The sequence below is a fragment of the Gopherus evgoodei genome, chromosome 8 (assembly GCF_007399415.2).
Source record: "Gopherus evgoodei ecotype Sinaloan lineage chromosome 8, rGopEvg1_v1.p, whole genome shotgun sequence".
NCBI classification, from domain to species: domain Eukaryota; kingdom Metazoa; phylum Chordata; order Testudines; family Testudinidae; genus Gopherus; species Gopherus evgoodei.
Window position 1 is genome coordinate 47,992,489 of NC_044329.1, and position 27,250 is coordinate 48,019,738.

The window sequence follows — 27,250 nt, forward strand, 5'->3', positions numbered from 1 at the left end:
GCTGAGCCTCCCCTGGCACAGCCACCGCCTCCCTGCTGCCAGACACCTGGGCCGTGGTGGCCCAGCTTCTTTCCCTACCTGCTGGGAAGGGTTTCCGCTGAAGTTTTTGCTTATTTTGCAGTTTCCCCAGGCAGCTGAGGAGGCGGTATCTGCTACTCAGCTACCGGGGTCCCTTGGACTCCCCAGGGAGATTATGGGTGAACCCAGACACTAAGTAGCAGATATTACCTCCTCAGCCGCCCAGAAACCTGCATGGCGTATATAAAGCTCAGTGTTCTTCACCTGCCGCTGCCTGGCTGCTCCTCTCCAGCACTTCACCCTCCACTCTGGAGGTCCCCGCCACTGCTCGCTGGTTCCTCCTAGGGTGACCAGATGTCCCAATATTTGGGGCTTTTTCTTATATAGCACCTATTTACCCCCCACCCTCTGTCCCAATTTTTCACACTTGCTATCTAGTCATCCCAGTTCCTCCTCTTCTCTCCCACTGACCCTCTCCCCACTCGGCCTGGCCGCTGCTGCTTGCTGCGTCCTCTCCCCACTGCCCTGCTTGGCTGCTGCTCGAGTGGGGAGGTGCAGGGAGGAGAGGAGGAAGGGATGCATGTGGCGAGCAGTGGTGGGGGATCCGAGCGTGGAGGAGGGAGGGAAGAGGAATGCACATGATGAGTGGGGAGGGCCGAGTGTGGGTGGGGCTGCAAGTGGATGAGGAGGGACAGGGAGCTAGCCTCCCTCAGGGGGAGCTTCACCTGCCGCCCATAGAGTCTTGGGATGGGACCAGTGACTTCCCAGTTCCCAGACACCCCCAAAGGGGAAGTGCTGGACCTGCAGTGCAGGTCGGAGCAGCCCTTCGGGGGCCCTAACTAGCATCCCAGCTGTAGCAACTCTCCTGCAGGTTGTGTCTCCTGATGATAACTGGGGCATAGGAAAGCCCACAGGTGCTGACTTGTGTTTTTGCTGGTGGGTGTGCCTCTCCACCCCCTCCCTGCCCCTGAAAGTGGTGGGCAGGGCCTCAGGAGGGTTTCCAACTTTCTATTGGCACAAAACTGAACACACTAGCCCTGCCCTTGAGCCGAGGCCCCACCCCTTCCCAGAGGCCCCACTCCTGCTCACTACATTTCTCCTCCCTCAGTGGCTTACTCTCCCTCATCGTCACTCACTTTCACTGGGCTGGGGCAGGGGTGCAGGAGAAGGTGAGGGGTCTAAATGGCGGTGCAGGCTCTGGGGTGGGGACAGAAATGAGGGGTTCAGGGTGTGAGAGGGGGCTCCGGGCTGGGACAGGGAATTGGGGTGTGGGAGGGGGTGAGGGCTCCAGCTGAGGGTGCTGGCTCTGGTATGGGATGGGGGATGAGGGGTTTGGGGTGCAGGAGGGGGCTCCAGGCTTGGGATGAGGGATTCGGAGTGAAGGAGAGAGCTCAGGTTGAGGCAGGGGTTGGGGTGCAGGAGGGAGTGAGGGCTCTAGGGTGGAGCTGGGGATGAGGGGTTCAGGATGTGGGAGGAGGCTCTGGTTTCCGGCCAGTGGGATTGAGGAGCCGGTGCTCAGGGCAGGGACAGCACGCGGAGCCCCGTGGCTCCCTCACCTAGGAGCCGAACCTACTGGCCGCTTCCGGGGTGCAGCACGGTGTCCCAGCACAGGTAGGGACCTAGCCTGCCTTAGCACTGCAGCACTGCTGACCAGAATTTTAATGGTTCAGTCGGCAGTGCTGACCGGAGCTGCCACAGACCCTTTTCGACCGGGTGTTCTGGTTGAAATCCGGACACCTGGTCACCCTAGGCCTTGGGGAGGAAGAAGCTAAGCGGGGCAGGACCTCGGGGTGGAGGGACCTTGGGCAAAGAGGCTAAGCAGGGGTGGGGCCTCAGGGCAGAGAGGCTCAGTGTGGGTGGAGCCTCAGGGTGGAAAGAGGCTGAGTGAGGACAAGGGCTTGGGACAGAGTACAGGTGGAACAGGAGGAAGGTCCACAGTCCAGGCATTGGGGCGCACAGAAAATTAATTGAGCCCTGCAAGTGCTGAGCACCCCCTATTTTTTTTAAGTGGGTGCTTGAGCCTGGAGCACCCACAGAGTCAGTGCCTATGGGAAAGCCTCAGCCATGCCATTCCCCCCACACCCCCCAGCCCCTAACATGCCTCCCACACCAGTGGACCCTGTGAGAGGGATGCACATAGCCGGCCACAGCAGCTATGCCCTCCCCTATGCAGGGATATTCCCAAGGAGGCCCTTAGGCTGCTTTGCAGCCTCTGCACAAAAGGGCTGAATCACCCCGAGAGCAAGTCCTGTCCCTCTGAGGACTCAGATCCTGCTGCACCTGTCCCACTGCAGGTATCTGAGATGCTCAGCACCGTTCGAGCTCCATCCAGTGAGCCTAGTCCTGCTCAGCCACACTTTCCACCCCATGACATCATGCCCAGACCACTAGGCACTCTAGCGGGTCAACCATAGATGAAGAGCTGCCGCAGGCTGCCCTTCCTGACAAGGGGCGCACAGGACTCCCACACAGACAAAGGCCAACACAAACTCAGTGGCCAGTTCTGAAGATATGACTAGAACCTTAACACAAATCAGTAGGGCACCGGGAATATAGCTGTCCTTGAGGGGCAGCTGTCATTTTGTGTTTCTGTTCAGCAGAGCGTTACTGAATAGACTTCTGTGTGCTCTCCCTCTCCCCTGGAGATCTTGTTTGTTTCCTTAATCTGAACAGGAGAGTCCTCAAGGCTGAGAAAAGCACACATTGTTTTGTGGCTAGGAAAATGCAGGGGGCTAGCCCCTCAGCTGGGATAAATCCAAGGAGCTTGGTTGATTTACACCAGCTCACGGTCCAGCTCCCTCTATTTCCCCTCATCCAGCGGTGTCCACAGAAGTGCCACCCAAGTCACCAATCCACACTCTGCCGTCACAGGAACCATTGTAAAGTGTCTCATCTTCAGTTCATCTGGGCAAATACAGAATTGCTGCTTCATCTCATGGCTCCTGAGATGTCAAACACCCACACACAAGCCATAGGCACCTTAAGATGAAGTTATACCATAACGTCCATTTCTAGCTTAGAACTTGGCCAAGCCAGGAGGGGATAATCAAGAGCAGCCCCGATGGATTCCTGGTTGCCAAGTAGAAACTACCCAGCAAGAAAGAGGATCATGGTGCCCTGTCCAGTGATTAAAGTGTTCTGACACTTGACTGGCCCATTGTCCTGCTACACCTACCTCTGGGGCCCTGTTCTAAGGGTTTCCCTTATAACCAGACCTGAACAGAAGCCTTGAATCCCAACCCCACCCCTAAAGCTTTGGGGAGAGGGACACTTAAAATCTGCCCCTGCCCCTGATCAGAACAGAGCAAAGTGCTGAGGGTTTCTTATCTCTGTTCTGGCCAGTGGAGTTAATTCATTCTGGGAAGAAGACTGGCCACAGGGCTGGGTGGCTGTGGGACCTGTGGGTCCATCAGGCTCCATTAACCTCTCTGCATAGCACAAGGAAGTGCAACCACACTCCAGAGTGATCACATCCTGCGGGTCAGCTGCACCAGCCTGGGCACCCCCTAGCACTGTACTCAGCCATGTGACCTGACAGCAGCCCCCAGGGCCAGTGCAAGGATGTTTCGCACTCTAGGCGAAACTTCCACCTTGCACCCTCCCCCATCCCCGAGCCCCTACCCTGAGGCACCCCCCCTACCCATGGCAGCTCCCCCCCTACCATGAGGCACCCTCCCCCCTGCACCCCAGCTCACCCCTGCTCCACCTCCACCCCGAGCACGCCAACCCCGCTTCACTTCTCCCACCTCCCAGGCTTGCGGCGCCTAGGCTTATTGGCGCCACAAGCCTGGGATGCGAGAGAAGTGAAGCAGCTCACCCCTGCTCCGCCTCCTCCCCAAGCACGCCGTGGCTGCTTCACTTCTTCCACCTCCCAGGCTTGCGGCACCAATCAGCTTAGGTGCCACAAGCCTGGGAGGTGGGAGAAGTGAAGCAGGCATGGCGTGCTCAGTGAGCTGGGGCGGGGATTCCCCTGCGTGCCGCTCCCCCCCCTTACTTGCTGCAGGTGGTCCTCCCCAGGACCCCCTGCCCCAGCTCCCTCCGCCTAAATGCCGGCAGTGACCAGGGCAGCTGAAGATCTGGCCGCCGTGGTTGCTGCCAAAGAAAATGCTGCCCCCCAAATCCTAGTGCCCTAGGCGACCGCCTAGGTCGCTTAATAGGTTGCACTGGCCCTGGCAGCCCCTCACAGCCCTTCTGCCCCTTGGAGTCATTCCAGTCAGTGACTTGACTGTATTGGGAGTGAGGCAGGGGAAGGAGGCAGCGAATCCCTGGGAAACTCCTTTACTCCAAGCAGTCTGCAACCTGTTTCCTCTCATGGCTTAGACACACCCCAGGACAGGACACCTTTCTTCCTCTCCCTCAGACCTGGCTGAGGTTCAATGCCCATACCTTTCCAGCCAGCTATCACTGCTGTTTGCACATATACCATCCCAATAAGTCAGCCCAGCAGGTGTCTCTCAAGTGGATTTAGGGAGCCCCTGAGCTGGCATGGTCCGTGAAGGCAGAGAACTCCACACACACCAGGAGGCAAAGTATGACAAAGCCCTCCCCACTGCCACAGAAGAAGGCCCCACTCCTGCACCCCTACTGCAGACAGGTGTCTGCAACACCCCTGCTCTTTTATCAAACCACACACCCTGAACTGTTTCTAGTGCTCCTGGCACCATGCACAACAGGAGGCTGCTCGCCTTGCCTTGCTTTCACACTGAGCGCCTAGTGCAATACCGCCTGCCTGCCCACAGGAGGCGCTCTTCTCCAGAGTGACAGCTCCCATGGGCTCAGAGGGGTGAAACCTGCACACCAGGGTGACTTTAGTTCATAACATTAGTAGGTGTGCAGGAGTCTGGCTCGCCTCTCTGGCGTGGCCTCAGAGGACAGTCTCCATCTCCCTTTCCACAGCGCACCCAGCAGCTCTTTGCACTCCCTGAGCAGTTTTCTTGAAAAAAGTCTTAGGCCTTTGTCCTCCCCCAGGGTCTGCCCTGGCTTCCCACCTCAATACAGGAGAGCAAATGAGGGGCTTCCTCTCCCTCTCTCTGGAAGCCCCTAGATCAGCTGCACACACTAGGCCTCAAACTCACACCACTTCTCTAGCTCAGGCTCTTTCCTTCTCTTGCTTTCATCCCTCCCTCTTTACAGCCCCCATCCTCTAGACTAGGGTTTCTCAAACTTCATTGCATCATGACCCCCTTCTGACAACAAAAATTACTCCATGACCCCAGGAAGGGAGATTGAAGCCTGAGCCCTGCTACCCTCAGCAGCAGGGCCAAAGCCCAACCCCCAGTACCCTGCAGGGGAGGGGGCAAAGCCTGAGGGCTGTAGCCCTGGACAAGGAGGCTAGAAACTGAGCCCCACCACCCAGGGCTGAAGCAGAAGCCTGAACCCCACTGCCCAGGGCTGAAACAGTTTGGCTTCAACTTCCACCCTGGGCTGTGGGGCTCAGACTTTTGCTTCAGGCCCAGGCCCAAGTCCCAGCAAGTCTAACACCAGCCCTGGTGACTCCATTAAAACAGGGTCACAACCCACAGTTTGAGAACCGCTGCTCTAGGCCTTCTTTTTCCAGCCCTTTCCACTCATTTTCCAACACACCCCCTTCCCGGACTGGCCACACAGCCCCTGCTGACCCCTGTCAGGGCACTTCTTGCCCAAAACACCCACTACATCCAGCAACTATCCCCACTCTCAAACTCCCACTGCCTGAGCAGAAGAAAGTTCTTTTATAGCCTCATCCCATTTCCCAGCAGGCCTTGCTGTTGCCTAGCATCCCATACTTCCTGTGAGAACTATAAGCCCTAGAATTCCCTTGGCCTGGGCTGACTCAGACAGCTAGGCTGTAACTGATCTAAATTTCCCTTAAGGACCTGCTGACAGCAGCAAAATAACCTTTATTTCCACTTTATCCTCCTCTTAACTGTTCCTGCACCATCTGAAAACCAAACATATATTGGCCTTGCTGGGCTAGCAGTTAGGCATCTTGCATCCTCTACTGTTGTTCTGGGGCTGTGCCTGCATGCCTCCCCAACTCTCAGGGTGGGGGCAGATAATTGAGATTGGAGATTGAACCCAGGGGGCCTTAGGAACTGCAAACCGCAACCCTTGACTACCTGAGCTAAAGCCCCAGCTCTATTAGCTCAAAGCTAGTAGCTGATTCCTAAACCCCTATGTAGTCCAGCCACTAGAGAGGGATGGAGAGCTGGAAAGATGGGCTCCACCCACAATGGAGAGCAATGGTGTTGGTTTCTTGTGCTGATGGTCACAGGATACTGAGAATCAGCATCCATGCAGTGGCCACAAAGCCCAGCTAAACCCTGCGGGGGTGGGGTGAGGTGGAGAAGGCCTCCTACACCTTCGGTGGGCGGGGAAGGATTATCACTTAGCACTGAGATGGAACCCTCCTGCAAAGTGAGCTCTGTTCAGCTTTTCACACTGGTGCTGGTGAGATATCCATTTTCTCCTGTGCTATCATAGCTCAGGGCTGAATGGGCTGATCTGTGGCCCGAGAAGTAACCAGCAAAGATGGCCCCCTGGCCTATAACACCACCACCACTTGTCAGACTAAACCTTTGGATGAGTCCAATTAGCCTGCAGTTCTCTTCCAACACTGTAAGAGGCACTGTGGTCAAGAGGGAAATGCCAATATTGTGCTGGCCAAAAGTACTGGCAAACCTGAACCAGCCCCTGAAAGCAGATTTCTGTTCTGTGGGTCTTTTCAGGACCTGCAGAATTGAGTTTGACTCATTTATAGGGAGGGTCCAGCTGTAAAACTGAGATCCATGTTCACAGGCACACACACGCCCACTTTGGTGATATATAGCCCCTTCTCTAATACCCCTCTGTAAAATTATTCTCCATGGCCACAAATCACTTAAGTACAGGCCTAATTTCGAACACACAGGTAGACTCATTGATCTCAATGGATTACTCACATGCTTAAAGTTAGGCACGCTTTTGTGCCCTGCCTACTTGGGGCTCACATGGTCAGAAGAATGAGAAACCCAAGCTCTTTGGCTGCACTTTGTAGAGAGCCGGTGGAATGATCAGTTTTAAAACTACAGGGCAAGTGTATTTCCCCTCCCTGCTGCAAGGCTGGGTTCATTTTCTGGAAAGGCAGCTGCTGGTCAGCTTGTCCGAGGGCCAATTTTGAAATACTTGTGGCTGGAGTCAGCTACTGCTAACGAGCCCCTAAGGAGGTTTTCCGGCCCTAAAGTAGTGCCAGGCATAAAGCAGGAGAGTGCACTATGCAAAAATGAGTTAGTTGTAAGGTTTTCCCTTCAGGGGAAGCTGAAAGTACAACTGTGACGTATGGCCAGAAAGGGTTAAACATCCTGCATATTAAATAACCCTCAAAGGACATGTGGGGAGATAATGTTTGTGTTTTTGTATATTTACATATATATATGCGTAGGGTCCACAACATAATCAACAGTCGCTGTCTACACTGTATTTTGATAGTTCAGTGATCAAAAGAACATCCTAGCATTTAAATGAATTGTAAACACAGGATCTCAGTATTCCTTTCTTTGAAATGTACTGTGAATGGTGGAGGAACAAGCAAATTGCCTTATGTTAATTCTATAGTTAAGTACTGGTGATGGACCGCCTTTAAAGTCATCCTAATTACCTTTTGTTCCTGGAGGAACTCCCAACTTGTCAAAGAGGACATGAAATTATATAAAAATGCCTTGAGTCCTGATTCTGTTGTCTCAGATCTGCTTAAGCTTCATCTGGGGAAGTTTGAGTCACAAGACTGAGATCCCAATTATGCTGTAAAAGCAGCAAAGAATCCTGTGGCACCTTATAGACTAACAGATGAAAGCTCATGCTCCAAAACGTCTGTTAGTCTATAAGGTGCCACAGAACTCTTTGCTGCTTTTACAGATCCAGACTAACACGGCTACCCCTCTGATACTTGACACTAATTATGCTGGTACACCCTGAATATGATGTTTGGACATTGGACTATAACCTGTGAACTGATTTCTAAAGGAACTCTTTGCAATTAAAGTTCACCATCTCTGCTATCAATCTAAACCTCAATGTATAATGATTTTTTAACCATTCTCTCTATCTTTTGTTTTTTAAAAAATTTTAGGTTAGTTAATAAGAATTGGCTGTAGAGTGCATTTGGGTAAGATCTGGACTATTCAGTAACCTAGGAGGTAATGTGTCCAATCCTTTGGGATTAGTAGAATCTTTTCTTTTGTATGATGAAATAAGATTTACAGAAAATTTCATCATATTTGACGTGGGTAGCTGGATGGAAGCTAGATCACTTTAAGGGAACTGTGGTGTTTGTACTTCTTAGTAACCAGTACGGTAATAAAGAAGCCGTTTTATGCTGGCTTGGTAAATTTAAGTATTGGAATATCCACCAGCTTTTTGGGGTTTGACTGCCCCATTTTTTGCAGTTCACCCTCATTGAGTGACCATAACTGGCCCTCACTAGGATCCTGGTCAGAACACTTTGCCAAGCATTAGAATTAAACAGGGAATTGTGAGAAGTTATGACCGTCAAGCTCATAACTACGGTGTCTTACATTTATACTGCATAACTCCTTTCGTCGCACCACTGGGCAGACATCCGATGCTAAAAGCCCTCAGCGCTGGCCTAACTTTGCTCCAGAGTTTTAAAATCCACCCCTGGAACTGGTCAGATCTCTATTTGAAATCTCATCGTATGCTGAGCAGGCCCCACCCCCGGCACTGGGAGCTGAAGTGATTGGTTCAAAAGACCAAGTAGCCTGTGGGAGTTTGTCATTGCTTTCTCCGCCCTTTGGATTTCCAGCATGACTAAGTTACAACAGTTTATGATGTGTAATAAATAGCTGGACCTGACCTGTCGGTTGGAATTCTCCACGTAATGCTGGGACATTATCGAAGTTGTTAGTCTCCCAGTGTTACCTGTATTAAAGATAATTTATTTTCTATAACAACATTCATCCAGAGGGGAACACGAGTCACTGCAACATGCTTACAATTAGAATCACGTTCCTCTGGGATCCTGTAAGAGGAACCCCAAAGCACTAGATTTTGCTACAGCTACTACAGCTGTACAGCCTTGCTCCTTTCCCTACTGCCCCTCCTCACTGAGTCTGCCTTGAGTCCCCTGGCACCAATTCAGCCAGCAAGACACCAGTTAGCTCCAATGCACTGCCTTGTCTGACACATGGAACAGACAAGCTCAGTGGACAGAATGAAAGAGGAATGAGGACAGTGCTGGTGATGTGCAGTGAGTAAGATTTATATTGCTAAGAAGCCTTGAACTTGTCCTGACAGTGACTTTCCAAAGGAAAGACAGACCTTTCCTGCCCACTGCCGTGCCCCAGTATCCACTGACATTAAGCAGGGATCTGAAGAGAGTTGAATACTTGTTTTCCACACAAGCAAAGGCTCCAGGGTTGGTCCCTTTTGAAGCCACTGCATGTTCATTCTCTACCAGCAAGCAGAAATAGGGGAGCTATCTGATACTCCTGCCAGTAGCTGGTATGGATTTTCAGACACTGCATCTAGACCTCAGCAGCAGTGTAAAACCATAACAAGCATTCACAAAGCCAGAGACGCCTGTGGCACACATGCCGTCCTGGCAGCTGCAAGCAGAACTTTCACTGCAAAGGACAGGAGCCCTACTGTAATATCCAATGTACAGCACCTAGCACAGGGGGATGCTGGTCAATGACTGGCACTCCTAGGTGCTACCATAGAGTTCCTATCACACATGCAGCCTTGAGGTGGGACTGGGGCTCCTAGGTGCTAGGATAAAAAAAAAAAAAGACTAAATGATTATTGCTCATTATCCCAGGATAGGGCAGATCTTGGCATGATGGGGAGAGGCCATTTTGGCCAGCCAAGTGTGAGTTGGGATGGATGAGGAGACCTCTATGGGGATAGATTGCCCCCCACCCTCCCCTGCCTACTATGGGGTTCTGACATCAGCACCCAGTGCTGATGTTGCTATGCAGGAGCAGGGAGGATCAGTGTGTGGATTCAAAGAAAGGTTGCTCCCCAGCTCTCAGGACACAAGGCAGAAACATGCTCTGACCCATGTACGTTACCATGCTAGTGGCAGGGCTAGTGGATTGCTGAGTGTGTGTGAAAGAGATTGTGCGTAATCATGTGTGCAACTGCACTTGTGTGTGTGCTCAGCTGAGAGGGCAGGTCCAACCATGCTCAGGAGTGTGTACACACCCTTCTACACTCCACCAAGCCGCGTCCTCACCATGTTCCTGTCATTACCCTCACAGTGTCTATTCCCATCCCGCCCTGCAGTTTCCAAGTGGGATCTGGAGAGTTTTGACTATCAGGAGCTGAAATCTGAGCTGACAGAGGTGCCCGCTTCCAGCAACTTCGAGGAGCGCCTCTCCCCCAGCCACCCTGCCACTGGGGCCATGGCCACTGGTACAAAGATCACCTTAACGCCTTTCCTTCCTTGGGGGTTCACACAGCTAGGTCTCATCCTTCTAGCACCATCGCTGCAGTCACTTTTCTTCTTCTCCTCCCCCACCCTCTCTCCTAATACTGTCGCCCTCACTGCCAGCACCTGGGAAGAACCTAGCTGGGGAATATCAGCTTCTCAGCTCCTTTATCTGGTTCTATTTCATCATTGCTTCTTATTCTGTCTCCTCCTTTCGTCCCACTTCCCCACGTTACCCTGGCCAGCCTGTCTGTCCTGTCCTTTGCTGAATCCCAAGCAGTCCAGGCAAGGATATGGCCACTTGGTGCCAGACCCAAGAATGGAGTTCAAACCCCTGCTCCAGCAGCCAGACTCACTGTGCGCACCTTCAGAGCATGAGCCCAGGCTGGAATCTGGCTAGCCCCAGGTCTTCCCCATGGCAGAGAAGGGAGCAGGGCTGAACTTGCCCCCTGGAAATGACTCAGTTGGCCAAAAGAGACTCTCAGGCACTCACTGACACTGTCCTTAAGCAGTCCCTGAACAACTCCATCAGAGAGGACTCCAAATACAAAATTCAGAGCAGGGTCTCCATGTCCACCAGTCTGCAATTCAGGATCACTCAGTACCCAGGGATCAGGCCCATCTCTAAGTAAGAAAGCACAACACTTGGTACAGAACTTATGGGGATTTCCCCCTAGCTGTAAGAGTTAATAGAATGAGGAGGCTGCTCTTAAAATGAGGTCAGTGGTGCCATGCTATGTTTCCTTCTGTTATTATTGGTTAAGCAACAACCTGAACTTGAATCACTTTTCTTGGATTAGCGCATCCCTGCTGTGCTGCCAGCTTTTGTCACTTTGCACGCACTTTGGTGTTTTCCCAAAGTCCCAGCGCCTGTAGGCATGAGCAGCTCAGCTTTACTTTAAATAAATAAGGTTCTAGCCTGCATGACAGTGGAGAAAAGCTTGAAAAGGTGAAGCGAGAGCCCACAAAAGGCCAAAAAATTCCAAGGCAAAGAGAAAGCAGCCACAAAAGTTATTTAAAACCATAACTTCATGATTGTGGAGGGTCAGACTCAGGATTTTGGAATCTGCTGGGTTGGCAATACCAAAAATGTCCTTATGGCCCATGCACGATGGAAACAAGCCATGGATTCAGCTTTGGTGTGACAAAACAATGGGCCTCCACCAAGACAAGTCTGACACTGTCCACAGCTATGCTGGAAGGGGTCACTGACCTGGTTCTTAATCCCAGAGGTAGAGCAATGGAAGGGGTGGTGCTGGTTGAGTGGCCTGTAGCTAAGCACTCTGGGGTCCATTCCCAGTCCACCTACCTGTGCCTGGTGCTGTTAGACGGATTATGACAGAAGAAGAGGGAAGGCCTCCTACTGCTTTGGCCATCGAAAGGAACACCCCTGGTGAAGTCCAACTACGGAAGTGTGGTAGCAGATGGTGGACAGGAGAATTGTTAAATCACCCTCTGAGCTTGCCTTTCATTGACGTTGTTCATTGTGGCCAAAGACTTTTACTCTTCTGGGCTGGTTTCCTGTAACAGTTTTCCTCCATGCTGCTGCTTTATACATTGTCCATCTCAGCCCTGCAACCCAGCCTCTGCCTTTCAGAAATAAAGTCGGTCCCTAGGACATTCCTACCCTTGGCTTCTGACTTCCACTGGCTGGACGTCAGGAGCCATTTTTAAAACTAGGATTCAACGGTTGAGACTCTTTGTAGCTGCCACATCAGATCAGAGTTCATACTGCAGATGCTCCCCTGTCCTACCTGAAATGTTACTAGGAAACCCAAGTGTATCTATTAAAACAGAGTGCCTGGGCTATTACAGTTGAAGTCCCACTTGGGGGGCGGGGGGAAGAAAGAAAGAAAGATGAACATCTTGGTCTTTCATCGTAACCACATCATTAAAACCTTTAAATATCACCTGAGCAAGAAAGTCCATGCTGTGAAATCCCCTTCCAAACTATTCACCTCTTCCCTCCCCCCTACCACTGTCTCTCTTCATAGACCATCATTCCTGCTTCTTTTCTCCTTGTCCTCTCCTCTTTTTTCTGTCTGCCTGCACTGCTCAGGAGCATAGCCTAGGCAATGCCGGTGTGTTTACGAGTGCTGGAAGGTGGCTGTTGGTAAATTGAAGGGGGTATCTCCATCAGCTTCATGGAATTATTTACTTACTTAGAATCCAGTAAATGATCTTTCCTGCTAGTTATTGCTGGGTTAAGTGTGGCTTTTGTGGATTTTAGCCTTTCAGTAGGAAATCTGCCACTGATGACAGACAGAATAACTGAAGGTCTCTTTTTTATTTCCTTGAGCAGGGTGTGGAGAGCTGGTCTGGGTGGGGGAACCTGTGACCTTCCGCAGGGCTGAGACTATTGCTGGCAAGTATGGCGTGTGGATGAAGGACCCAGAGCCTGTTCCCCCCTACACCCGCGAGACCACCTGGAGAATCTATGCCATTGGCACTGACATCCGCCAGGTCTTTGAATACGACAATGCTGATCAGTTCATGAAGGGCTATCCCTCCAAGGTCCACGTCCTGCCCCAGTCCATGGAGAGCACCGGAGCCATCATATACAGGGGCTCCCTGTACTTCCAGCAGCGCAAGTCCAGGACAGTAGCCAAGTACAACCTGAAGACAGAAACGATCACAGTCCAAAAGGACATCCCCAGTGCTGGCTACCATGGCCAATTCCCCTATTCCTGGGGTGGGTACACAGACATTGACTTAGCTGTTGATGAGATGGGACTGTGGGTGACGTACAGCACAGACAAGGCCAAAGGGGCCATCGTCCTCTCCAAACTGGATCCAGAAACCCTGGAGGTTGAGCAGACCTGGGAAACCAACATCCGCAAGCAAGCCGTGGCCAACTCCTTTATGATCTGTGGCACCTTGTACACCATCAGTAGCTACTCAGCCCCAGATGCAACGGTCAACTTTGCCTATCACACGGCCACCAGCACCAGCGAGTCGCTGAGCATCCACTTCGAGAACCGCTATGGGTACAGCAGCATGGTGGACTACAACCCCACAGAGAGAAAACTCTTTGCTTGGGACAATTTCAATATGGTCACCTATGACATCAGACTCTCTACGATATGAGGAGCCTCAGGGCAAGAGGAGGACACACCACGCTCATTGCTAACTAGCAGCTTGTGGGCTAGGGGCAAGTCTAGCCAGCTGTCAGTCTCATACACTCGCTCTTCCTAAGCTTTCCATGGACTCGGTCGTGAGCCCCTTGCTAAGGCAGAGCGCTCATTGAGCTGAGCACAGACTCCAGGCCTTGCCCTAGATCGGAGGTTCATATTCTGAGTGTGCTGGTGGGGCTCAAATAACAATAGAGTGGGAATAACTTTGTGCCACTTGAGAACATACGTGCATAGGCATTTACAGCCCTGGCGTCCTTCCCCTTGCCTCTCTCTGAATTACATACGGGATGAATTTGGACAACGTAGAAAAAAAAGCAACAAGTTGTTCAGGGTTATGCAGCATATGTGTGGGCCAATTGCACAAGGCTAGATTTAGAATGACTAAACCTGCTTGTGCCCTTGGCTAAAAGACACTACGATTCTAGCCAAGCAGACCAAACTCGTTCACAGCAGGAGGGAAATAATATTTTAGGGGAGGGAGGTGGCAGGGTACCACCTTCACAGAATGGCTAACAAAAACCCAGCGCCCATCAGCCAACCATATTCCTGCCCAGCATCAGCTGAGACAAGGGGAATGTGCTATGCAGTCAACACTGACACTAGCCAAGGTGGTATTGACAGGAGGCGATTCTGCAAAGTTGTCTCTCACTCAGATTCAGTAGGAGACCATCAAGGCCTAAAGACCTAGCTCTAACACCCAAATAAGCTAATGGAAAGACTCCAGCTGATTTCACTGGGCTTTGGATTAGGTCCTTAGTGGGTTGACTTGGCGGGGGCATCTCAGAAATGTGCTGCAGAAGTTAAAAATGACTAGACATCCCAGGCAGTGGGCACTCTGCAAGACAGCTTTCAGCTGCTGCGTATAAACACTTCCATTGCCAGTCTCTCTCCTCCTAAGCACAGTGTACACTTTGTCAGGACCAAGCTTCACTTGGGAGCCAACCAGCCACCTCTACAGATTATCATGAGCCAGAGAACGGGGGAGGAGAAGACAGGAACTCACCCAGCTTGGTATCTCTACAGTGTAAGCAACTGCTCTGTAGTGGCAATTGGCCATTAATTAAAGCAGGAGTCAAAAATGGGCCCAAGCTGCAGGGAGGCCAGGTCCAATGATCCACACCTCACCTAAGCATAGGGCCATTCCGCTCTAGGGGCTTTGAGTCTGTTCAGCGTCTCACAATAGCCATTGAGCATGCAGGTAGGTGGCTAGTTCGGCCAGCGCCCTGCAAGAAACATGGCTGCCTCAGCTCCCCTTCCATTAAAGACAAAAATGAAGCATTACTTGTTTAACACAATTCTGTTAAGTCATTAGACATTTTAGCAAAATAGAAGTAAGGAGGATTGTTGTTCATGAAAAACGGGATTCTAGAATTTAGGGCATGATCTCAAATCCACCAAAGTCAATGGAAAGTCTCCCATTGATTCCAGTGAGCAATACAACAGATCTCTATTTATCCCAGATTATGGTTATTAACTCAGAAAGAGCAGCAACATCTAACTGTTCTTGCTGTTTCTAGCTCTTAATCCAGATAACTCCCCTGATTACACTGTAGTTTAGACACTCTTTGGGATAGGCAGAGCATTAGAGCAGGTATGGCTAAGCATACAGCTGTTCTTAATAACACACACATTTGAAGTATTTAGTGTGTAAATCCTGTAGCTGGCTTGGTTTTTCTGTTGCATTGAAGCTTCCTGGATGAAAGCGAAGGTCCAATGTGCTGATGATTATGTGGAAGTAGTCTGTGATAAGAATCAATAGTAAACCCTCCTCCCCCACAACGATCCACCGTGGCAGCTTCTTGTTGGCAGATTTCTTGTTTCACTGCAACATACTGGAGGGAATTCCAGGCTACAAGCCACCTTTACAGGAGAGTTCAGTCCCTGCAAACAGGGCTCGGTTTTCAGGAGCTCAGCTCTCATTAGGCACCAAAATAAGGGGTCTGGATTCTAATTTGAGCTCTTCCACAGGTTTGCATGGTGACTTTGCCGAGTCATGTCCCGGCTCCATGCCTCAGTTTCCCCATCTGGAAAACAGGGATGATGATACTGACCTCCTTCATAAAAGTCAGCAGATAAGAGCTAGGTATTACTATTACTAAAGCCAAGGGGAACTTTGTCATTGACTTAAATGGAGACAGGATTTCGTCTACTGAACAAATATCACCATGACTACAACAACAAATGCCACTGTAGAATAAGAGGAGGCAGAGAAATGGAAAGACGTAAAGCCTGCAGTAGAGAGAGAGCTGACTGCTTACAGGAAAGCTGGGAAACTAACATTAGTGGTTTAAAAATATCTAAAACTGATTACTTTTTACAGCCAGTAGAATATATGTTAGCTGTAATCCCTAACTGATGGAGCCTCAGATCATCTGTATTTGATTATCTTAAAGGGACCTCCGGTACTGGGGAGGTAAAGAAATAACTTGTGTCAGCCCTTTCAGTATAAAAAGCAACTAAAAAGGTCTAAATCAGCATTAAATCTTGGAAAGTTGCATGTTAACACACCTCTCTCTACATCACCTGGGAGCAAACGGCCCCTTTGAGCAGGGGAGCTAAACACAGCATTTCTGGACAGCCTCTGGCCGAGAGCAAGACTGACAGAATCTTGTTTTGCATCTATGGAAATAACCTCACTGCAGCATTAGCCCAGGTGATGGCATGCAGGAGATGGGCACGTGGCTTAGCCCAGCCCAGCCCAGCCCAGCCGTGAGCAACTCCCAATGCAAAGCCACACCCAGTTACTTAGGGTGACTAGATCGCAAGTGTAAAATATCAGGACACATTGGGCGAGTATGGGTGGGGTGGAGACCAGACAGACACACAGAGATGCACAGCCCCGACCGGAGCCAGAGGCACACTGGTCCGCCTGGCCCTGTGCTACCAGCATGCCCCTTCCTGTTGAGGGTGGGCCCATGCTGTGCCACAGCTCCCCTGCCCAGCACCCCCTGGATCCTATGCCCAGAGCCCCCCTACAACCCTTTTACCACAAATGCACAGTGCTGTGCAACCCCCACCCAGCACCCCCTGCCCACAGCTGCTCATCACCCCATGCAGAACCCCCCCACTCACTAGTTTCCCCAAACACACAGATTTCCCCTCTCTCCCTTCCATCCTCCCTCCCAATGCCCTTCCCCACAGCCACAACTACACAATGCCCCACACAGACCCACACTGCCCAGTGCCCTGACACTCACAAACCTCCTCCACTGCCCAGCACCCTCCACACCCTCACAGCCCAGCGCCCTCCACACACACCCCTCCCAGATACAAACTCCATCACACCCTGCCTCCTTCCCTGGCTGCACTTACCAGCCCTGCTGGGAGGTCTCTGGCTCCACGGGGAGAGCGGCAAGGGGAGTCTCCAGACTCTTCATGTGCTGCGCCTGCCATTGGCCAGCAAAAGGCACCAACAGCACGCAGAGCCCCCCTCACCCTAAGAGCCAGAGGGACCTGCCAGGGGCCGAGGTGGGGAGTTCCAGCAGTGCTCACCTGGGGCGGCTCCCGCCCTGGGAAGCATCCGGCAGGCTGGTCCCTCTGGCTCCTAGGGTCACAGGTTGGGTCGGGTCGGGTGTGTGTGGGAGGTTGGAGGGCTCTGCGCCCACTTCCATTGACTGAAAGCCCCACCCCTGCAGCATGTGGCACTCCTGGCAGTGGGCAGGCGCCAGGAGCTGCCCCAGGAAGTGGTGAGTGACGGCACCATGGCTGCAGTGCCGCAGCTGCATTCCAGATGGTCCCCAAAATCGGGACAAAGGGAATGCCGATTGATGTAAGGTCAGGACATGGGACAAATCCCCTAAAATTGGAATGTCTGGTCACCCTACAGTTACTGCATCCTCAGTGCAACTACATTCCCCTGGGCATGGCGCTAGGGTCTCTAGGTACATCCCATGACTCTTTGTGCTGCATTAAGTGGGCTGCTATTTGTCTTGGGGAATTGTGGGAGAACTTGTCTGCCCTTCGTGTTGTTTTAAGCTTCCCTTGATCTGAGTAGGCTTCAGCATGGCCTCTTCTTTGGCCTATCTGTCTGACACCCCTTCATGGAAGAGAAACGCTGTGGCCCAGCTGCTCTAGGCCCTCAGGACCTATACTGCCCCCCCAAGACACTCCAGTAATGTAAGCACACCATTTGCCTGAGCTCCATCCAACTCTGGTTTACTGTTTACCCCTTTAGGGACACACTGTAGCTGAAGAAAATAGCGCCAGGCTTGGCCTAAGGACCTCTCACCCAAATGCCCACTTTACTCACAGAGGGCACAGACTATCTAGAAATCACCACACACCTGAATTCCCTGCCCCACATTCTAGCTCCTGCACTTCCCTTGGGAGACTAGGGGGAGGAGGGGAGTCAAACCCAGTCTGGACATTAGGATCTTGAACAACCTAAGAACAATGGACAAATACAATTCTAGGTGCTAACCTGGAAGAGCTCAGGTTAATACCAGGTTCTACCACTGACCTGCTGAGAGCTGGGACATGTAACCTCACTTCCCTCTGGCTGCTTCCCTTGCCACCTGTCTGATTATGTTTAGACAATAGGCTCTTTGAGACAGAGACTGTTTTATGTTCCTACAGCACCTTCCACAACGGACCCTTAGGTGCAGCTATAATGCCAGCAATCAGCAGTTCTGCTTTTCTGCTGCAGCAGCTCCGCCGTGCTACAGTGCGCTGTTGCTAGGCAGCTCTTTATTGAGGAAGGACTGAGCTGGATGCACTCTACCACAATACATTTGGTTTGCCTTCTCAGCAGGCTCTCCAGCCTATGAAATGAGTCAGTCTCCACATTTCTCAGGCAGCCGGCTAGGTTTCAGAGCAGCCATCAGCTGGAGATGGGGGAGGTGGTGGCGGGAGAGTGGTAAGAGGAGAGGGGACTCCGGAGAGAGTGCATTCCAAGTAGGTTACATAGGGGCCAGCCTCCATCAGGCTGGGCCTCTTCACTGCTCCTCCTCCTTTCCCATTGTAGTGCATGATCCTGGCAGCAGAAAGAGTGAACAGCAGGTTTCATGACAACAGCCAGGGGAACCATGACTGACACATCCTAGCTCTTATCTTTATCCCCAGGTTACAGCTGGGGAAATTGAGGCACAGAAGGGTAGTGACCCAACAGAGCACTGCCTTCAATACCCCTTATAAACAATTAGTTCTGGCCTAAGTCCAACTTCCTTCCCCCCCACCCCAACTCTTCTGAAAAGACTCTCCCAGAACAAGAAGGTTTGCTTTACCTGTGAAGGTCTTTGCATGACTAACTAGACAGCCTCCCCGTTCTCCCTCCCCGCCCCTGATCTTTCCACTCAGGCAGGCCAGCTAAGTTGGAGTGACTGGTGTCATCTTCAGCTAGACTGCTCCAAGGCGCTGGGGCCAGAACATCAGCTGCAAAGTCAGCAGGGGAACGTTCACACCTCACGTGAGTGGTGAAGAGTCTCATGGAGACACATCACTGTGTAGCGTGAAGCTGGAAATACCCCCGATGCCTCCACCCTTAGAACCTCAAGTTTGGGACCAAATGACTAGAGCTGGGCAAAGTCTGATTTTCAGCTATCATTCCATGGTGTTGGGCTGATCCAATGGAGACCAGCTTCTGGTCCAGTTCATACTGCCAAGGAGCCACAGTGCTGCCCTCAGACATGGCCCCCAAGTGCCACTCCCATTGGAGTCCAGATACCAGGGCAGACTGTGGCCCAGGTTGTATCCTTCTGTACTCTGAAAATGGCCCCTCTGACTTCAGTGGAGTTGTGTGGGATGAGGGTTGTGGTAGAACATGACCTGCAATCTTTAGTCCTCCAGCCCATTGGTAAATGTGGCTAACCAGTGACCTCAAATGGATGAGGGAGATTTGATTCCCTAGTCAGAATAAGTTGTTTTGCCTTGGTAGCACAGAGATGCTAAAGTTTCCCTATCAGAGTGGGGCCCCTAGCTTCCTGGGTAGCTAACCAGCTAAAGGAACAGGCCCAGGGATCACCAAATGGACAGAAACGCAAGTTTTGCGCTAGGTCAGCTCTTCCACCCTCTCTACAACAGCTGTACCATGCTAGTGCCCAGATACTGCAGCGACGGGCAGGTTAGAAATAGCTGCAGAACAGCCAATAGCTCCTCTTGCCCTTTGTTGGAAGGCAAGTGTCACCCAGGGAACAACCAAACCCACAAATCTAATCCTTTCGACCATTAGCACATTCAGCTCCTTCCCCAGGTCCAAACCTGGAGATCCAGGTATGCTTTCATACGTACCTTTGGCACATGGTTGATCTGCGGCCCAGCATAACCATAGTGAAATCCTTGTAAGGGACAGTGCTGCCTGTGTTCCCTGTGATTTCCTGGACCAGTGTCTTGAGCTCCAAGGGGTTTTGGAAAACCCCAAACTCCTGCAGTATCCTGCTCATTGTTGGATAGTCTGAAACAACACCAGGCTCAGATATGGTCTGTATCACATGATCACAGGGGTTAGAGATGGAAGAGACCTATTTGGTCATTTATCACATCCCCCTCCCCATTGCTGCTCCAAAACTAGTTCTGCATTACTCAGATGTGGGCCTGGAGAGTTTTAAGCAGCATCTGCACTGAGGATAAACCCAGTAGAAACAGCTGGGGTGGTTTTAGGTAGGTGCTTTACAATGAAGGAGAGAGCACTACAGAGTAGCATAGGTGCTACTGGATTCCTTAGTCTAAGGAATCTGATATAGTCTAATTTGGGTAGTCCCCTAAAGGCCTTTAAGCAAATAGAGTGCAACTTGAACTCCAAGGTGCAGCCATGCTCTCAGTCATCCAGGATTAGTCAACTGAAATGCAAAAGCACCATGGGCAGTGCAGGGGTGGGGAAATTTCAGATTCACCAACAGGAAGTTGTATAAGTGTGCAGCTGTAGCAGAGACTGGCTACATCTCAGACAGGCATGCAAACCTCATGTGTGGAGGCAAAGGTAGCCCACTGCCACCCTCTCAAGAGTTCCCACCTACTTTCTAGAGGCAATGAATCATTACCCATAGTCTTGCATCAGCTAGTCAAGAAAGCTACCCAGCAAACACTTGGAGCACGGCTTCAAAGTTCTCCCCATCTCAGGACAACAAGGGAGAAAAATGCCTGATAAGAAGCATTAAGGGACCCACTGGCACAGGAGAGCTGTGGGACCCACCTTTGTTCCCCTAGGATGGTAGCTGCCAGCCTCACCACTCAGTCACCATCAGCATGAATGCTAAGCCCTCAGCACCAGAGACCTGATTCTCTTGTACCAAGGGAGATCTAGTTCCAGGGGAGGGGGAAGACTGCAGCAGGCAGTGGGGTAGACTCAAGGTGCCAATGGGCACAAGTAACCAGCATTGGAATGTTTTGCTTCCGCACAGGGGAGTGAGTATGGGGGGGAGGTGGGAGAGGGATCTTCTTGTGAAGGTGCAATGAGCTGCCTAGGGCCTCCACCCTGTAAATATGGGGATGTTCACTATGCTCAGATTCCACCAAGATATGGACACATCAAACCCCAATAGGTTGGTGCAGCAGATAGGCCTTCAGATCTGCTCTGGCAGAGGAGAAGGAGGGAAGCAGCTGTCACAAGCAAAGATTTAAGCAACAATTTACCAATTTCTCCTGTGCATGTGGCATCATACCCTATAAACATGCCTAGGAAAGAGAGAGGGGAGAGAGTCATCGCTCTGCCTACCAAGGCTGAGTGCAGCATTGATTTATTGATTTACAGCAATAGCCATTCTGCACGCACTTCCACGGTGACTGCCTCGCCACCTGCACCGCCAACATCCCCCCACGCTCTGCAGGTGCCTCGCAGAAGAACGGGAGCTGTTTTCCAATGCTAGAATCACTTAGTTCAAAGTTTCTCAAGGGATTTTTTTTTTTGGGACAAAAAAAGGGGGTTTTGTCCCCCCACCTCTCTCGCGACTGAAAGAAGAATGGAGAAGCCTGGCTTCACACACACTATTTTCATTTTTAAAGGCTAGATTTGACCCAGCAGCATCTGTAGTTCATGTGTCAATCCACACATTTCCCAATGGGCATACATAGCTCTTCAGGAGCATTCCCTCAGATGAGCTGGCTTCGCTCTCAAGTATTTGATGGTTTCATCTGAGCCTCTTTGATATCAAGAGCCAGATCCTGAGCTGGGTAAGCCAGCAATCAGCAGAACAGTGCCAGGTCACAGCAGATGAGGATCTGGCCCAAAGGCTGTGATGCCCCCACACCACTAGCACATGCCAACTCAGTGAAGTTATTTTAACCCGGGGATAAAGTCATGGGCTGCATTTGGCTTGTTCACCCCAAGTCACCAGATCACCAGCGAGCAGGGCATGGCACTGGTGGCCAGTCTCAACATAGGGTCTGTATGTATTGACTAGTTCTTGGGGGGCGGGGGGAAGAGCATTTTGCACAAATCATTACACCTGCTGCTTTAGCAATGTTCTCCTCTCCCCCAAGCCCAAACACTCAGCTGCATTTTTAGGGCATTTCCTTCTCAGCTCCATTCTCCCTGGGACAGACTCACCCTTCAGCTGATCAAGCTTTGCCTGTAGATTTGGAATGTCTCGGAATGGTTCATCAGCCAGGTACTCCTGTCCAGGCAAGAATGGGGAGTTGGTCACCAGGCCTGGCAATAGCTCATGTTAAGCAATGAGCAAATATCAGTACTCATGTAGGGGGACATGGTGAGAACCTATCCAGGTGTCCTCTGGATCAGTCTATTTCAGCCCTGGGTATGCCCTCTGCCAAGACTCCTTCAGCCTGAACTCCAGCACATCCTGCTATGCCAGGCTAGCTGTGAAATGCCATGGGTTGTAAAAAAGTTTAGCCATGAAAAAGACGCTACACAAATACCTGGACTTACTATGAGGAATAATGACAAATTAAAAAAAAACCACCTCTTCCTTGTGTTCTCCTGCTCAAGCCACTGGAAGCTAACCACCTCATGCTTTCCAGTTCTCATTGGCTCAGAGTTATCTCAAACCTCCCAGTGGCTGGTCAAAGTTCAGTGCCCCCCCCCGCCTCCCAAGGGCATTCCAGAGGCAAACAGAAATTGAGTCTGGCATTTTCTTGGATACAATCTAGTTTATTTACAAGGAACATACAAAGTCCTGCTTCTCTAAATGCAGGAGGAACCAAAATCAGGGGCAAGCTTCTTTGCTTACAGACCAACTCTCTTTAGCCAGCCCCAGACTCAGAAGCTCTCTAGCCTCTTCCAGGGTCATTCACTGTGCTTGTCCCTCTGTCTCCCCCAGGGGTCAGACCCAGCTGGTCCTGCAGAGTGTGTCCCTGTCTCTCAGGCTGAGATGGGGGAACTGAACCTGGGTATCCCACATTCCATGTGAGTGCTCTAACCCCTAAAAGTTGGGTTCCTCTTATAGCCAGATTCTGACCAGCGCCCGATGGGTTAGGTGGCCTCTGAGCACACCTATCAGATTGGGTACTACAGGTGAGAGAAGCAGAGGAACATCTACCTATGACAGGTTTGGTCACAGAGACTCCCTTGGGACTGTCACCTGACATGCAGAGACTACCTCTGAGCCCATTTTTCCTGCCATCTTGTAACTCCAAAACCCTGTCTTGTTAAGCCAGACACACCAGTCTGCTCCAACTCAGACCCAGGGTCTGAACCACGTGCCCCAAAGCTGCAGACTTAACTGAAAACAGCTTGAGAAGTGCTCCTGTCTCTAGCACCCAGACACCCAACTCCCAATGGGATCCAAACCCCAAATAAATCCACTTTACTCTGTATAAAGCTTATATAGGGAAAACTCCCAAACTGTCCGCCCTCTATGACACTGATAGAGAGATATGCACAACTGTTTGCTCCTCCATCTACTAATTACTTACTCTGGGTTCAATAATAAACAAAAGTATAAAAAGTAGGATTTAAGTGGTTCCAAGTAATAACAACCAGACAAAGTAAGTTACCAAGCAAAATAAAACAAAAACATGCAAGTCTACGCTTAATACAGTAGGAAACTGAATAGGTAAATATGCTCAGAGATGTCCCAATAAGCTTCTTTCACAGACTAGACAACTTCCTAGTCTGGGCTCAATCCTTTTCAGACCAATGTTGTCACTTATGGCCTGGGTCCTGCAATCACTCACACCCCCGTAGTTACAGATCTTTGTTCCAATTTCTTTCAGGCATGAGAGGCTCTCTCTTCTCTTGTAGGCAGAAACCCCTTTGTTCTTCTGTGCAAAGTCACAGCAACAAGATGGAGTTTGTAGCCACCTATGCAAGTCACATGTCTATGAATGATTCAGCTTTTTGCAGGCTGATGCCATTGTTACAAGTTAGTTTGAATGTTCCCAGGAAAGCTCAGATGTGGATTGGCATCTCCCAAAGTCCATTGTCAGTTAATGGTTTGTTGATTGGGCACTTACTGAGAACAGTCGTTCCTCAAGAAGCTGACCAAATGCTTCACTGAAGCTACTTAGAATCAAACACATTGAGACACAAGTACATAGCCAATATTCATAACTTAAGATACACACACACCCAGAAAATTATAACCTTTCCATAGACACCTTACTTGACCTCCTTTGTACAAGATTTGGTGCAACTATAGGACCTTGGTTGCAACAGTGATCTATATCGTCACAGTTCATGTCAATCACATTACACTACTGTCTCTCAGTCTATGCCTCACACAAGTGCTCAACGCATCCAGGTACCCACAGAGAGGCAGCAGCATTCATGCCCAGAGGCAGAAACATAGGCATCAAGGGAACTTCCACCCTGAAAATTTAGACATCAAGTGAGTTCAGGCACCTGCAGGGTTTGTCAGGAGTCACGTGGGAGTTTTGTGGGTTGCAGAGGCACTTAAGTACCTTTGTGGATCTCAACTTAAGTGACTTGCTCTACACAGCACAGGAAGTCAGTGGCAGAGAAAGGAATTGAACCCAGGTCTCCCTAGTCCCAGCCTTGAGCCCTGCCCACTCAACTACCTTTCCTTTTAGGCCCCAGCTCCTACATCCTCCTTTATATCTTGCCCTTGTGAGAGCTGAACATAAAAGGGGATCCATTAGACAGACTCAGCTTCATAAACCTTAGTATTTTACATGAGGAGAGCAGGGAGCTGATTTGATCTCTGTGCACATGGCATTGGTGAGAGCAGACCTGGAATACCATCTCTAGTTGTGGGAGGGGGCGGGCTGTCAAATTTTAAAGATGATGTGGAAGCGTTGGAGAGGGTGCCAAAGAAAGCCACAAAAAAATGAGTCAAGGGCTGAAGATGACACCTTTGTTTGAGCTCTTCGGTCTATCACAGCTTTTAGCTGATCAAAATGATGATTAAGAGGTGACCTGACTACAGTGCCTAAATTCCTTTCTGGGGAGAAAACGCCAGGGACTACAGAGCATTTTAATCTAGCCAAAAAAGGCAGAACAAGACCCCGTGGCTGGCAGCTGGAGCCAGACTCTTCCTATTCAGAAATAGGGACACAGGTCTAATCATGAGGGTTAACAACCACTGGAACAAATTCCCAAGGGAATGGGTGGAGTCTCCACTTCTGGGTGTCTGGCTGCCTTTCTGGAGAAGATGCTGCAGCCAGACAAGTTGATGGATCAATATAGGGGGAACTGTGGGAAATCTAAGGGCCAGAATAGATGACCCAATGGTCCCTGCTGGACTTGAGTGCTGTGAAATGGGAGAGAAGGCCTGCCACTTTAAGAAGCTGTGGAATGGGAAGACAGCTTATGGCCATGGGCCTGAAGCCACACCCCAGCCCTCTAGAAGGTCACCCACACTTTGAGAAGATCTGGATGCCTGTCTGAATGGCAGGACTTGGGCCCAACCCTTATTACCAGCATACACCTCCACTGGTGCTTGTTTCCCCCACTATACAGAGAGACCAGCACAGCAGCAGAGCCTCATTTCATGGGCATGGAGAGTTCTTGAAGCTGCTGGCTCTGCTCATTTACTAGGCTCTCCACCAAAGTCACTTGGGGAGCAGGGCTTCCGTGAACAATGTTGTTACAGAGGTAAAACCACACCAAGCTCACAGATCCCCAACAGCTCGGTTTCTATTGCTGACCTCCTCACAGGTCAATAATGGAGCATGAAATGGTGTGAGCCAATTAGAGCACATATGCAAATATCTGCATCCTGATTGGCAGAAAGTCAATTTTCTACTAGTGGCTAGCATTTCTAGTGCCTCCTCTACTAGAGTAGCTAATGTTAACTTTCTGAACCATGAACTTTGTCTCCTAATGCAGTGAAGGATGTGTTCAGAACCCACGTAATACAGAGACTTGATTCCTCATTTATACCAGCCAGAGTTACTCCAGGGTAAGAGAAAGTAGAATCAAGTTTTTTCCTTGGCTTAGCTTCATGATTTGCTTTCCCTCAAGGTGTCTATTGACATTAGCCAATACATGTGGTTTTGTTTAATAAATCTTCAGGTATATTATTTTCAGAGTCAACACCTACCTCCTGGGCAAGTTGAGAAGAGAGACAATAATTAACAGAAATTGTGTCTAAATGGGACATCAGTGAGAATTCTACTAGCATATGGGAGAGCAGAAGAGGTTTTTTTCAGTGCTAGGAGTTAGATGAAATCTCTTGGCAAGCAGTTAAGTGCTTTCTGCATGATCTAAAATGCATCTTATCATAAGAAGATTGCAGAGAAATTCCCTTGGGAAGATAATCTTAATGAAATAGGATTTTTTGTTTTGTTTTTGGAGAACTATCAGTCAATTTTTATCTTACCTTACTGGCACAAAGTTGATGACAAGAAGGGAATAGATAAGCCATTTTATCATAGTCTGAAGACTCAGGAATCCTTGATTTCATTTTTTTTTGTTAAAAGTTAAAATTGAACATACTGAGACTTTTTTTTAAATCTTGTGTTCCTTACATAAAGGAAATAATACATGGTAAGAGCTAGAAAATTTACTGCACCTACCTTATTAATTAGACAAAATTCTTTCTCCTGCATTTCACGATCCTTTGCTACAATACATATGAGAGAAAATTTAAAAAACCCCTCAAACTAAAAATGTTAAAGCCCAGCAGAAAACTTAGTTTTTACCAGCCATTTTTTCCTTGCAAAAGAACAAACAGCTCTGTTAGCATAACTGAGCACTCTCCCCTTTATACACTTCAGCAGCTGGCTTGACTTTGGCCTGGGCTAACTGGAGGGATTTGCCTAGTTGAAAGGCAGCTGTTACATTAAGCATGTCAGAGTTAAGCTGAGGCAACTGAGAATAACAGAAGCAGGGGGGAAAAGGTCTTTCACATGATGCATATCAGCTGATTGCTCTTCATGGGCAGCAGTTTTGCAGCCATGTGGGTCTCAAGATATTAGTGAGACAAGGGGTGTCACTTAACTCATATAATTGTGTGCTTGGTTATGAGAGAGAAACTAGCTCTGGTTAGTAGAGGGGCATCTGAACATTGTTAACAAGCTACTTTAAAAATATTGCAGGGGGTTTTATCACTTAAAGTGTGAGTGAAACGTTGAGACACAGCTGCAGTGTGTGTTTGGGCTGACAGGAGGCCAGGAGAGGACAGCGTTCAGTGGGCTGTTAGCAGAAAATTCCTTGCATGTCAGGCAGCAGAGCAGCTATTGCTTTGTCTGTTAAGCTCTGCCTTGGTTATGAGGACTGATTATATTTCAGAGGCCCCAGCCAAAGATCAAGGCAGCAGCATTGTGCTAGTTGCTATACAAATACATAGACAATTGCTGCCCTGGGGAGCTGCTGTAGACAGACATCACCAGCAGGAGGCAG

General features: G+C 50.1%; 2 protein-coding genes across 4 annotated transcripts in view; one reads left to right on the forward strand and one right to left on the reverse strand.

The window, feature by feature from the left end:
* Nucleotides 1-15,330, forward strand: part of MYOC (myocilin) — a 33,664-nt gene extending 18,334 nt beyond the window's left edge. For all 3 annotated transcript variants that reach the window (XM_030571992.1, XM_030571991.1, XM_030571994.1), the window contains exons 3-4: nt 10,279-10,407; nt 12,726-15,330. In XM_030571992.1, the coding sequence (XP_030427852.1) occupies nt 10,279-10,407; nt 12,726-13,510 (914 nt within the window). In that variant the 3' untranslated portion in view covers nt 13,511-15,330. The remainder of the gene's footprint in view (nt 1-10,278; nt 10,408-12,725) is intronic.
* Nucleotides 15,331-18,357: 3,027 nt separating this feature from the next.
* LOC115656220 (allograft inflammatory factor 1-like) lies at nt 18,358-26,698 on the reverse strand. The gene is made up of 6 exons (XM_030572644.1): nt 26,690-26,698; nt 26,425-26,511; nt 22,037-22,103; nt 21,124-21,165; nt 19,783-19,945; nt 18,358-18,529 (listed from the first exon to the last, which is right to left on the reverse strand). The coding sequence occupies exons 1-6, from the start codon at nt 26,696-26,698 to the stop codon at nt 18,358-18,360; spliced, it is 540 nt and encodes a 179-aa protein (XP_030428504.1).
* Nucleotides 26,699-27,250: the final 552 nt, after the last annotated feature.